The 14014-nt window shown below is 40.4% G+C and overlaps 1 protein-coding gene across 1 annotated transcript; it reads right to left on the bottom strand.

Annotated features, from left to right (window-relative positions):
- Nucleotides 1-584: 584 nt before the first annotated feature.
- Cldn12 (claudin 12) lies at nucleotides 585-8227 on the bottom strand. Its single transcript, XM_005387993.2, has 3 exons — nucleotides 8129-8227; nucleotides 6595-6699; nucleotides 585-3853 (listed from the first exon to the last, which is right to left on the bottom strand). The coding sequence occupies exon 3, from the start codon at nucleotides 3822-3824 to the stop codon at nucleotides 3090-3092; it is 735 nt and encodes a 244-aa protein (XP_005388050.1). The 5' UTR covers nucleotides 3825-3853; nucleotides 6595-6699; nucleotides 8129-8227; the 3' UTR covers nucleotides 585-3089.
- Nucleotides 8228-14014: the final 5787 nt, after the last annotated feature.

Here is a 14014-nt window from a genome sequence, read left to right as displayed (position 1 = left end):
AGGGACTCGGGATTATTGTGCTTTCACATAATCAGTGGGGGGGGTGGTGCCCAAGTTGATGCAGTTTCTGATTTCCAGTGTAACACTGCCTCTGCTACCTAATATATACTGTAACAGAGCTGTGGGTTTTAGTGAGGACTGTATGTGAGGAATGTCTCTAGATGGACATAATTCCAAACTAAAAACTCATCACAGGTTTAAAAAAAAAAGGTGAAGTGACTTGCCTGTCACTTTTTCTGGTAACTCCAAGCTTTAAAGACTAAGAAAAGGTCCCCCTACTTGAAAACCCCCAATCTCCAAGATCACAGAGCATTTAAAGTTCACTGATTAGGCAAACCTGGCCATGATTTAAATACTTATTTGAGGACTGTGAAAATATTCTAGTGAACTCCTAGGACCACTCTTAGAAATGGATAAAGAATCTTGATCTTTCCAAATTAATAATTCCACATTTTCTAATTCCTTCCTAGTACTTATTCCACAGAATTTTACATGAGACTGTGTTTTTTACAAATTATATACACCTGAGAAACATTTCTAAAAATATTTTACTCTAAAGCTAAGAAAAGAACAAAACCAGGAACTTGTAAAAATACATCTTTTAATAAACATCAAGAAGTACAGTACACTTTTATTGAGGTTTTATCTTGCAGTTTACAACAAACATAGTATCCATTATAGGCTCTATGTACAAGTAAAATTAACTCAAGAATCTTGCTTTTTTTAGTTTTTTTTCCCAAGGCTGGATAAACCAAATCTGGTACACCATACCACATTTAAGATTGTTTTCCAAGTTGGTACCTATAAAAAAGGCTTTTAACATTAATAGGCTGTTAACAAAAAGTTATCCCCAATCACAATGACAGCCTGATTAGTGCTCAAGAATGATAAGAAGTGTAAGTATCTGTTTTCCTTTGAAGGTTTTAAAAAACAGCTACTGACAGCAAAATTGAAACATTAACACAATAAGAAAACAGCTGTTTCTTATGTCATGTGAATCCGTAATAAATACTAATTTGAGGCTACAGATTATTCAGTGTAGGAAAGCTTAATGATTATACGAGTAGTTATAACCATAAGAACTAAAAACTGTCTAGTATCTCAATGGCTCATTTTTTTCCTTTAACCTTGTTTATGCAAAGACCAAGGAATGGTGAAATTCTTGATGTTTCTGGACAAAATTTTAATGAGAGAAGGGACTAAAATTAATTTCCCAAGTGGTTAAATTAATACTCATCTCAAAATGTTACCCATCACCGTCTTGGAATGATCAAGACTTAGCTACATATGAGAATGAAACAATCACAACTGAAATTAGAAGCTATCACTGAAAAAACATAGCCTGTGTGCTTTCTATTGATGGCACTTAAAAACTATGCAACTGGATTTTCTATTTACATAAAGTAGTGCTGGAATTAGAAAAAAAGTACTAGATATCTGTCTTTACCTATAGAAATACCAGAATCATATTCAGATCTGTAAAAGAGGCATTATCTGTTTATTATACAACTAGCTATTTGTAAATTCTGTAATAAAACAAAATCCTTAGGGACATAATACTAATATGTAGCAAATTACTCCAACTAAGTAAGCAGCTCAGATTCATAAGGGCAAAGACCCTAAATCCCTGAATCTTTAAGTATTATCTCAGTGTTGACAGTTACATCTAACTGATACCAGCTAAGAATACAGATTTTAAAAACTCATCCTCCTTAATACAGCCTTACACTTTCAGAGGTTGCCCAGCCTCTTGATTCTGAGATAGTGTTACTGGAGCATGTAGGCGAAGGTAGGTATCATAAAAATCTGATGAATTCCAGTAGAGCGAATTTCTAGGGTCCAGGATATTGCTGGTGTTACATAATCACTCTGTCAGAAAGTCATGATTCTGGCTGAAATGATTTCTGGATGAATGACAGAAGTTCAGACCAGCTGAAAAAGTAAGACTGTTCACTAACTGACAGATAATAGTTTGAGAATTTGATCTTGTCTATTAGACTTAAATTTCTTCATGGATGGAACCTGATCCCCTACTTTTCCTGTATCCTCTAAAGCACCTACTATAAAGTATTAGGCCAAGATAAATGCTCAAGACAGTAACCTGTGATGGGGACAGAAAGTGAATTAAGGGTGAATGTGGTTATGGTAAAGCCATCTTCTTACTTCACCTGTTACTCAAACTGCAGTCCAGAGGAAATCACTTCACTTCTGCTGCACTGAAGAATAGATTCTTGTCCCCTACCACTTCTGTCTAAAGAGCACAAACCATTACGTCTCAATCTTTTGTTAATTTCTCTCAGCTGTTAAGAGACTGTACGTGTGCAAGGGTACAATTCTAGATAGGCGGCATCTAGAATAAAAGTTTTTCTGCTTCAGAGGAAGCACCAATCTGTCAAACGGCATGTTTTAACTCCAACAGTACAATTCATGGAATCATTAAAACTATGTTAATATTATATAAACTTAACAGATACTTAAAATGTCTTATTCTGGCTTCACTTAAAATGCATTTTACTTTTAAACACTGGCATGAGGTAGAAGATAAGGAACTCACAAAAAAGAAAGCAATCTTCAAAACACTGAAGCGCATTCAATACAATTAGCCTCAAAAGAAAAGTCATAGTCATAAGCAGCTAGATTATTGACTAGTATTAAATTATCCTTAGTTGAAAGAAATTTCTTATAGTTAAAGTTGCCTTTCTTTTTCCAGTGTAAAGTATTACATAAAAAGGACAAAACACAAGCTAAAATATTCATAAAGATTGTATGCAACAGCTTTTCTTAACCATCCTTCTTTACCATATTATTTTAAACCAGACACAGGTTGGTTCCCCTTAAATAGCTGATCAAATATCAGTAAGCAGGTTAAAAATCCTTTGAATACAAGAAGTAAGAAAAATGTTTGACATTTAAAATAATGTAATTTACTCATAAAAACTAGCAGCACTTCATTCTACCAGCACATACAAATTTGGCTTTGTTGACTGGTCAGGAAAAAGGAAAAAGTACAGGGGTTCAAAAAGGCTCTTTTTACAAGGGGAATGTGAGGGGCTACAAGAAATTTTTTTCAACAATTAACTGTAGTCTCATTAGGAAGAGTGTGAGACTACTGGAATGTCAATCTCAATGGCAGAGAGGCGGGAACGCGCTGAATAGGGCTGGGAGTAAGTGTGCATACTGGGAGGATGTGAGTACAGTGGCTGCCAGAAAGGAGAAGGCAAAGACTTGCACGCACAGTACCAAATAAACAGTAAGAGGGAAGTCATAAACAGACCCCCAGCACTGGCGACAGTGACATAAACTGCATAGTCAAATGTAAAGACTGGCTCAAACTTTCTGTTCAGATGGATGTTATAGAAGATGACCCAGATGGATGGAGAAAGGCTCACAGTACCTGCCAGAAAAAACAGCAGCCCAGCCACCAGGTGACAGCCTGCACTATTGACCAGACATTTGGCCAGTTTGATGTTAGGCACCGAGGACCTGAAGGCTGTGTTACACATTCCAATCAGGCAGAGCAGCAAGGCACCCATTGCAATCAGGATGCTGAGGGGAAGGGCAAATTGGAGGACACGCAGGTCCAGCTGGTCAACTGATGAGTACCACGTAGTGTCGTACATCAGGCAGTCACTGCTTCCATCATATCGCGCACATTTCACCCACAGGCCTGTGTAAACAGTCAAGTTCTTCTCGTTTCTGTTGAATGTGATCAGCCGTAACTTTCTCCAGTTGGGAAGCAAAGTCCCCGCAAAGAGGCCTGCTACTGAGGCGATTCCACACAGAAAGGAGAGGACTGTGGCTGCATGGACATCCCGACAGCCCATGGCAGGCAGCCTTGTGCAGAACTGTGAGACTGGGGAGTGACACACAAGAGGACAAATCATGAAGGGACAATAGGGTAGTACAGCACAACAGGTGGCCAACTGGCAAGACTTCTAATGACAAAGTCAGTGCAAAGAGGCAAACTCCTTTGTACAGAGGAAATCCATCTGTATAATATAAACATATAAACACACACGTGTGTGACCTCAGAGCTCGGGGCACACACATTCATGTGATTACCACTATCAGAATATTTTAGCCATCAATGTTTTTCTTCATTTAATTAGAACCCAAATAACGTAAAAGTCTCTTAATATTAGCCTTAAAATTTCCTTGGTTGTCACTAACAACCATTTAGCATGTATACACAAAAAGGGCCAAAGCACTCAATTATCAGCTGCAAATATTACCAATTTGGCCTCAAATGTTCACAAAAGTACAAATGAGACTAGCAGGCATATATATAAACTTGGCAACTCTGGTTAATTTCAACAATGGTTAGAAAATGATTATGTGTTGCTTCTTCTGTATTCAACTAAATGGCTGTATGTTACTCACTGGATATACCCTGCCTCATTAGGACTGGTTGAGATATCAAATTAGAATTTATCAAAGCTCTACAATTTATATTTCCATTTACACGTTTTTAATAGCAATGGGGAAAAATACATCATTTGTCATATGGAAACTTCTCACAAGGGACTGGAAATGTGCAAGGCTAACGATGCACTCTGGTAAACTTGACAAGATAAACAGCACAAGGTAGGTGATACTCTGAGATGGATTATATACATACATATATGAGTTTGGCTGCTGTGTCCTTTCATTAGAGTATATCCACTCCCATGCTGAAGACTGGTCTTTCCCTACTTTTACTTGGTCCAAAACCCTGCAAAGCATGTTTCTTTTCCTACTTTTAATAAACACAAAACCCCACTACCTTTTGTGCTGGTTTTACCCAATTCTTTGTTTGAGACAAGAAGAACCTACAAATGAACTCTAGAAAGAGATACAAGCACTATGAAACTCAGTAACATATCTTGGAAAGGCAGCCAATGGAAAGGAAGCAGGTAATGTCGTTTTGGGCATGATTTTTTGTTGTTTGTCTCTCCCTCTCTCTCTCTGAAATCTATGACTCCTTTTTTCTTTCGTTTCTTTCCTGTTTTCAGTCACTCACTACAGGTACAAATCAGGAAAGAGCAGCTAGAAATCCTGTTACTAACCCAGTCATAGAAGAGGTCAAGTTCCATGTGTGTGACCTAGATTTTAGTATCCTTTCTGTCCTAATGTTTCTGTTCTCCATGGCACTTTGCTTAGCTTTTTCACTCTTCTAGGAAAATCAGCTACACATTCATAATTTGGTCCCCTTCTCAAATTCAACAAGTCATTGCCTTCCCCTACAGACTTCTGCTTAAGAAGCAGTTTACAGCTCTTACTTGGGCACTGATACTAGGAAAAGGTAAAAAGTGAAATATGTACACAGACTCCACATACACCTTTCTGGTGCTACATGCTCAGGCAACAATCTGAAAAAAGGGAAGCTTTCTGACTAATCAGCAAACATCTATAAAACACAAGCAGGAAATTATACAATTCCCAGAGGCAGTCTATCTTCCCAAGCAGATTGCTATCAGGGAATGCAAAGGACACCAAAGAGATATGTCTACAATCTCTTTAGGAAATCAAAAGGCTGACAAGGCAGGCAAGAAGGGAAGCCTTAGAGCCCCTCAAGGCCCTCACCTTCTTTCCAGTTCGTGAAGAGCCATTAAACTGGTCCTTCCTCAAGGAATGCAGTGGAAAGCTACAAAAATCCTACATGGGAAATGGTCACTAAAATTTTCACAGGACTAAGACCTTACTCCTGAGGATCCTCTTCAAAATGCAAGATTCCAATACTGCTCTGAGTGTAGATAAGTACAGTCCCCTTTAGTAAACGTAAAACTTCACTACCTTAAAAAAAATGTGAGCTTATTGTTTCCATTTAGGAGGCAGGTTGGTCTTGTTATCTAGAACCCCAAAATCCATCATGACCATCATTTACAAACTGAACACTTCAGCTACATCTGTTGAACTTCAATTTTCTAATCAGTAAAATATCCCCTAAGGTAGTTGTGAGATGAATAGTCCTGAGTAAACCAGACTATGGTTAGAAATTTAAGTTTGTAAGGATTGTTATTAATTTACTTTCTTCAGGTAGTAACATGATTTTCTTTTGGAGTCTCAGCAAACAAACAGATGATTATAGTTACATAATAATAAAGAATGCATTCTCTTTGATGTACTTATGACCAAACCAAAAAACCTTTCAGAACACTTCCCATTTGTCATTTGACTATTCCACAGTGATTTTCAGTAGATGGATAAAATGTGATACATGATTAAATGTTATTGAAGATACCACTCTGAATAAAAACATTTTCAAATAGATGTATTTTCTGTGGTTTGGAATAAAGCTCAAAGAAGGTTAGAGCAGGAATAGTGGCTAAGAACTTTAGGAATTCTCAAACCCATTTCAGTTTTTTTTAGGGACAATTTCAACGAATAGATACAAAAGAACCTATGTCTCACAACAGCTAAATTAATTCTTGAAAGTAACACTGGCATTTCCTTCTATATATAATTTAGGTTTTCTAAGAAACTGTTAAATCATCAATAATTATACTCAAAGGGAGATCTATTCTATATTTAGTTGAAAAAGAGTAAAACAAGCATCATTATTAACTGTGGTAGCAGGGGGAAAGGAAATAATATTTAATCAAAGGAGAGACTTACCTTTTAGGTACCTGGTAGTTTTAAAACAGGTTTATTTAACTTAGAAGAAACACAGTAGAGCTGAACACACAGTGGAAATGAACACACAGCAGAGATGACTTGGGCCTAGAGATACAGGAAAATGGCCCAAATTAGTACAGTACTCCTCAAAAAACTCAATTTAAATTCAAATGGAATTTTAAAAAATTAGCAATTGCCTAAAATTAGTAACACGTTAAACCAAACAAAGGCAGTTTTTAAGGGGCATTTTATGATTGGGTTGTAGCTCAGTGGTAGAACACTTGGCTAGCATGCACAAGGAACACCTCGGGAGGCCCAACACCACTAAAAAATAAAAAGAAAAAAAAAAACCACAGTAGCTTATAAAGCCCATGCAGTGTTACAAGTAAGACAAAGAAGTAAAAGAAACTGGCCAATTTTTAAAAACATCGTCCTTTTAAAAAAGGATATCGACAACAAAAGCAGGCAAAGCTAAACCACACTATTATGTGCACCCTAAAATTTTCAACTACAGCGCTTTGTTTACAGTACCAACAGTGCCTAACCTGCCATTTTAAGATGTTTCCCCATCCATAAACACCAGCAGCTTCCTCTTTAACTACTATTTATCTCTGACAGTGTAAGTATGAAAACCTGGCCAGGCGTGGTGATGGACATCTATAAACCTAGCTACTGGAGAGGCCAAGGAGGAAGATCGCAAGTTCGAGGCCAGCCTATGCAATTTGGCGAGTCCCTGCTTTAAAAAAAAAAAAAGAAAAAAACCTTGCAAACATTTAAAAACTTCCCGGATTAAGGAGTGTGTCACTAGTCCCATTACCATCTTTATGGGGAATACTGTCTGCAGAGATTTCGATCGAGCCCGCCCCCGCCAAGGTGTAATTCTTGAGTTAGCAAGACCAACAGCTTACTCTGCGGTTAAGGGAAATCATTTTGCAATAAACCACACACATCGGGGTCCCTGTGCAATCATTTTAAGCGAGCTCGCCAAGTCTCTAACGTCCGTTCCAAGGCCTGGAACAAGGAACCCGGGCTTCGGAGCAGAGCGGAGCCAGCTCGCCGGGGAGCAGCATCCCGCGCGGCCCCTTCTCCTCTCCGCGCCGAGTCCCGCAGGAGAGAGGGGGCGGGGCCCGCGCTCCCGAAGGAGCCAATGGCGAGCCCGCAGCGCGGCAGTCGCCGCCCCCGCCCAGCCGGTCCCCGCGGCGCGGAGGGGGCTGAGAGGCGAGCGGGTCAGCGTTACACAACCAGCATCAGCTGGTTTTCCAAAATAGCAACTCGCGGCTCCGCTGCGCGCGCCCCCGCCTGCTCGGCTCCCGGCCTCGGCGCTCCGGAACGCGCCGCGGTTCTCCCACTCTCGGCAGCACGGAAACATTTTTGTAAAGCTGTGCCAGGGACCTCCTCGTCCCATTCCCACGTCCACGAGCGCAGTTAGCGTTTTTCAATGTCCCTGGCTCCTCGTCGGTTTAGCTAACTTTACATAAAATCCTCAACTATTCTCACAAGTCTGAGGGACCGGAGCACTCCGGGTCACACCTACCTGCTCCTCAGAGCCGGGGCATCTCTCTCGCCCACACGGAGGAGCCTCTCGGAGCGTCTCCGTCTGCGCGTCCCGGAAGTGCGTTCCCAGCGAGGACGCGCCCCAGAGGCTTCTGGGAGCACAGTCGGGCTCGCGCGCGGCCCGTACGAGAAGGCCCCGGGGATCTGGACTACAATTCCCAGAATTCACCGGGCGGCCGCGCCCCACCCCGCCCTGCCCTGCCCTCCCCGGGGTCAGCTGGTACGTTGTGTTTGCTACAGGTTTGGCGTATTGGATTTAACGAGCGCACTCCCAGGGAGAGGAACGAACCAAAGTAGCGAGTCTCTGTCCAAGTAAATATTTCCTATTAAATTCTCAAATCCGACCTTCCCCTCGGCCCTCCGCAAAGCACTTTACTAGGTACGGGTGGAGTAGAGCCCAAACTAAACCAGAGGCCTGGATCTGATGACGCTCTGGTACATACTGGTTGAGTGGCCCTGAGCAAGTTTCCTTTTTTTTTTTTGGTTTTTCTCCGGTACCGGGAACCGAACTCACGACCTTGCGCTTGCCAGGCAGACGCTTTGCCGCTGAGCTAAATCCCCAGCCCCCTGAGCAAGTTTCTTCTGTTCCCTCTTTGAGGCTATCTGAGAAGTGGGGAGTAATCAGATTACATACACTATATGGCTCGACTCTGGGCCAGCTGTGGCCACAGCAGATGGAGAGGATGGCAGTGTGACATGGGATAAAAGTCGCTTTGCTCTAAACTTCTGTTCTTTTATCTTAAAAACTGAACTGAAGCCGGGCATGGGGGCACATGCCTGTAATCCCAGCACTCCGAGGCTGAGGCAGGAGGCTCGCTGTGAGTGCAAGATCAGCTTGGGCTACATAGAGTTCAAGGCCAGCCTGAACTGTAGATGAGACTGTGCCTCAAAAAAAAAACCAAGAAACAAAAAACTGAACTGAATGAAACAACTATGTACAAAATCACTTCATAATTTACTTCTGTATCATTGATAAATGCTACTTGATTAGCAGACTTTAGTGGGACTGTAATAAAGAACACAAAGAAGAAGGGAAGCTATTCCTACTGCTAGGTTTATTGACCAAGGTGGGTTCATTTTAGGCACTGTCTTGGTAGAGCACAGACAGAACAGTGGGATTCATGCTCAGGGGGATTCGGTGATTATTTTAATATAATTATTACAATGACTGTAGATAAGACTTGGTGTTTCCAGATTTTTCTCACCAGAGCTTCCTTAGCGAGTAAGTCATCCTAGAGCTGTTTGACCACAGTACGCCTTTTACCACCAAAATTATACAGAGATTCCCAAGTGGTCACTGTATTACTTTTCTACTGCAGTTGTAAGAAATTGCCACAAAATCAAGAGGTTTAAAAAACCATAAAATTATCTTAACACTTCTGGAGGTCAGAAGTCTTCCTAGGCTAAAATCAAAACAGGGCTGAGATATTGTGTGTACGTTTGGAGAGTGCAGAGAATTGACTGTCTTGCCTTTCCCAGCTGCCTGAAGATGCCTGGGTTTCCTGGCGGGAGGTTCCGTTGTCTTCAAAACTAGCAAAGACTGGTCAAGTCCTTCTCGTATCACATCACACTGACCATCTTCTGCCTCCCCCTTCCATCTTTTAAGAATCCTTGTGTGCCCAACCGGACAATCTATGATATGTTTTACAGTTATGTGATTAGCAATTTTAATCCCATTCAGAACCTTAATTTTCCTGTTGCCACGTAACATGGCATATACACAGACTCTAAATGAGAACGTAAACATCTTCCTGAGACCAGTATTCTATCACTGTCCCTAATTAGCTTTTCCCAGCTGAATCCAAAGGCCTCTTTTTTGTTCTAGTCACATCTCCCTTCAGATGCATATTGTGTAATTTGGACCATCTCTTTTTCCCCTGAACTCTTTTTTTTTTACGGTACTGGGGATTGAACTCTCGACCTTGCACTTGCCAAGCAAGCGCTTATGCTACTGAGCTATATCCCCAGCCCTGAACTCTTTTTATTTGGTATTTTTCCGGTACCGGGAATCGAACTCAGGACGTCGCGCTTGCCCGGCAGGCACTGTGCCGCTGAGCTAAATCCCCAGCCCCTCCCTTGAACTCTTTTTCTTTGGACTTAGAAATGCCAATGTTTCTTTTTCTAGTTTATCTTGTCGTTTTTTGTTAACCTGTTGCTTTCACTTTCTCCAGTGTAATTATTCAAACACTGGGTCCTCCCCTCCCGCTCCCAATCAACACACTTCCTCAGAGGGCAACCTGTTTTTTCTCTCTCCAAATCTACCCCTTTGGACCAGGCTTTCCATGACTTTAGGTTGATCTGTAATTACCAGATCATATGGTTGACTGCTATTACTTCAAGTTTAGCATTTTCCCAACACAAATTACATCTGTATCTCCTAGGTCTTCCATCATTCCTTACTTCATCAGTGGTTTCTCTTTAATACTGTCTTGATCCCTCCCTAACTCTTTGTTCTCTACAACAGATTGCCAGTAGCCTATTCACACCATTACATTAACGTGTCAGATAGGTGTAACAATTTCCTTCCCTTTATGTTAAAGAATACTAGATATCATTGATTACTTATTATGTATCAAGCACTTGGCTCTTTTTCATGGATCACCTAATTCCAATAAACTTACATTACTGACAAAAAAAATTGGATGTACAGTGTTAACTAATTTGGCCTCCAATTGAGAAGTAATTGTGGGCCTTCCTAAAAGATTATGTTGTAGCAGAAAATGCCCCACCACCAAGCCAGTACACTTCAGTTTCTGTTAGTTGCCCAGGCAATAGTTCTTGTTTCAGTTCCTGTTATTACTGTCTCCTGGAAGTGTCTGTCGCTGTGATGCATAGCTGGTTGCTATTGATGCATATCGTAAGAACCAATCACAGGCAGCCAAGCACTGTGCTTCCTGCTTGCAAACCCCATAAAAACCTCCCTCCCTGAGCCTTTGAGGCCTGACATTTTTTGAGAGATCAGTGCCTGTCGACATAAACAAATCTGCCTCCAAATCCTGTATGCTGTTTTGGTGTTCCTGTTTGCAGTTGCAATGTACGATCGGAACACAGGCCTATCTCCTACTTTGGATTTCTCCCCTAGTACTTTCCATTCTCTGAGTGCTATTGTTGATCGTGAATGGTCTCCTATATCCTTTCTGCCCATCCAAATCTTATTTACATTCCTTTTTCTCAGTATCAGTGACATCTCTAAATTGTACATGACCTATCAACTCCAACCTGTAAACTGATTTGTACATATTATTCCTTTTTTGTGTTAGCCATATCTCACCAAGGTATTTCTAAGCCTGTGGCTGAAATTTAACAAATACAGATTAATGTGGGGGTGGGGGGGGTAGGTACAATATAGTAATTTTAAGAGGAACTTGTCAAATTAAAAGTAATAGATAATATTTTCTATTAATTGAAAAATATATTATTAATACTACTTGGGAAATGTAGAATGAAAAAAAGTGTTATTGGCTGAATTATTTCTCCAGCAAATTCATATTTTGACATCCTGAAACACAGCACCACACACCATAACCTGATTGGAGACAAGTTCTTTACAGAGATAATCATGTGCTGGCACACGCCTGTTATCACAGCACTTGGGAGGGTGAGGCAGGAGGATCACTATACATTCAAAGCCAGTCCAGGCTACAGAGTGAGTATAAGACCAGCCTTCACTACACAGCAAGATCCTATGTCAAAAAAAAGATATTAGGTTGGGTCCTTATCCAATGACTGCTATCTCTAAAAAGGGAAATCTGAGCTGACTGGGGTGAGATGTGCCTGTAATCCCAGCGTTCTGGGAAGCTGAGGCAGGAGGACCTCTAATTCAGGGTCAGCTGGGGCAATTTAGCAACTTATTGGAACCTTGTCTCCAACTAAAAAGTGGAAAAGTCTAGGGACATAGCTCAGTGCAAAGGCCCTGAGTTCAATCCACTGTATTAGAAAAATGGAGAGAGGACTGGGAGACAGTTACATGCAGGAAGGCTGAGAGGCCATGTCAATGTTTTAAGGCAGATTGAGATGCATCCACAAGCCAAGGGATACCAAACATTGCTAGCAAATCCTCAGAGACCAGGCTGCAAGCACGGGAGTTTTACAGCCTCAAAAGCACCCAACCCTGCCTGAACCTTGATCTCCACTTAACAGCCTCCTAAGCCACCAGACAGTAATGCTTTGTTGTTTAAGCCACCCAGCTTGTGTTTTGTTATGGCAGCCCCAGAAAACTAATAAAGTAACACAAGGAGGTTTTGAAAACATTAAACAGGGAGATGTCATTTTAAAAACTATTAGGTAGCTAGGCATGGTCACATGCGCCTGGAGTCTCAACTAGCTACTAAGGGGCTAAGGAGGGAGGGTCATTTTAGGCTAGGTTTGTGAGTAACATACCAAGACCCTGTCTCCTAAAGAGAGAGAGAAAGGAGAAAGAAAAGGAGGGAGAACCAAATGGGAATTTGTACAACACAAGAGGGAAAAATTCTGGCCTTCAATCTCCCAGCGTGCTAGAATTACAAGGGTGTGCCACTACACCCACCTTTTTTTTTAAGAAACTTGTATGTTCAACTTTTAAATGAATGTGTTACACATCTGGCATTATAACATTATTGGTTCTGAAGTGTGTCAGTGTTTCTGGTTCACATTTATAGGAAAATCCATATGTACTCATAGTGTTTTTATCATTTCTCTTGTTAAGAAGCAGTACCACTTCCTGGAAAGATTTATTTTGGAACCTGGAGGTCTGTTATTATATAGTACCCTTATTTCCCCCATTAGGATTCAGCCGACCAGTGGCTTTTATTACTGTTGTTTAATTCTGTTTCAAATCTATCTAGTCATAAGCTTTTGCTCAACATCTGTCCTTAATTTAAAATATTCCATCTCCCTCAACTTGTACCAAACCATATCCAAATAAAGATGAAGATATGTTTTAACTGTATACTTTTCCTTCCTCTTCATAGAAGTAAATACCAGTCTCCTTAAAGCCTTTTATATAAAAATAATATAAATAATAATGTTTGAAAAACCAATAAAAAATGAAGGACAAAACTGTGGTCAGAGTATACTGGCAATTTCGGAAAAAACGTCTGGGCCATAAACAAAGGAAGGTTTTTGTACTCTGCTTTCAACTTTGAACGCACTCAGTTTATAAAATAGAAAATAAGCCACTTTGTCATATATTGTTCCAAAATTAATATAAAATTAATATAAACTGCATATTCTGTTCTTCAAATTCCAAGAATTTCAAAGGACATGATTCAGGTAACAGCTATCCTTCACATAGCTATCTGGGATCTGAGCATCCTAAAGGATTTAATTTCTAGTATAAACACTGTAATAATATGTTCAAAAGTGATTACTTCCTCTACTCTTTCAAGTAGCCAGCAACTATTAGTTAAGCAACAGTCATGTGGTGAAAAAACATTTTTTTGAAAATCACAATTGCCTAAAATTAGTGGTTGGTTATAATGAGAAGTGATAGTTAAAAATGCCCCTGGCTTTTTCATGCTTTCCAGGGCCTGTGAGGCCAGGACTCCACCAATTACTCCTGAGCTGTGCACAACGATATCCAACTATCCAACGTTAACATTCCCCCTTCTTTTTCTCTCTCCTTTTCTCATTTCTATGACCTACTTGATTTTGATTTTCCTTTAGCTGGCAAGTGAAACCCATTCAAAAAGAGTCCTCTAACAGATATTTTCCCTCTACTTGCCAAGTTCCTATTAGAAAACATAAAAAAAGAGACAGGAAGTATCTCTTTAGGAAGAAAGATGTTTTCATTATTGTTTGCAGCCAAAATTTTAGCATGTTTTCTGCGAACATTTTATGTCAACAATGTTTACCTCATTTATAAAATTATGTAAAACAAAGGATGTAT

The sequence above is a fragment of the Chinchilla lanigera genome, unplaced genomic scaffold (assembly GCF_000276665.1).
Source record: "Chinchilla lanigera isolate Chin_1 unplaced genomic scaffold, ChiLan1.0 scaffold00031, whole genome shotgun sequence".
NCBI classification, from domain to species: domain Eukaryota; kingdom Metazoa; phylum Chordata; class Mammalia; order Rodentia; family Chinchillidae; genus Chinchilla; species Chinchilla lanigera.
This window is presented reverse-complemented; position numbering and strand designations above follow the sequence as displayed.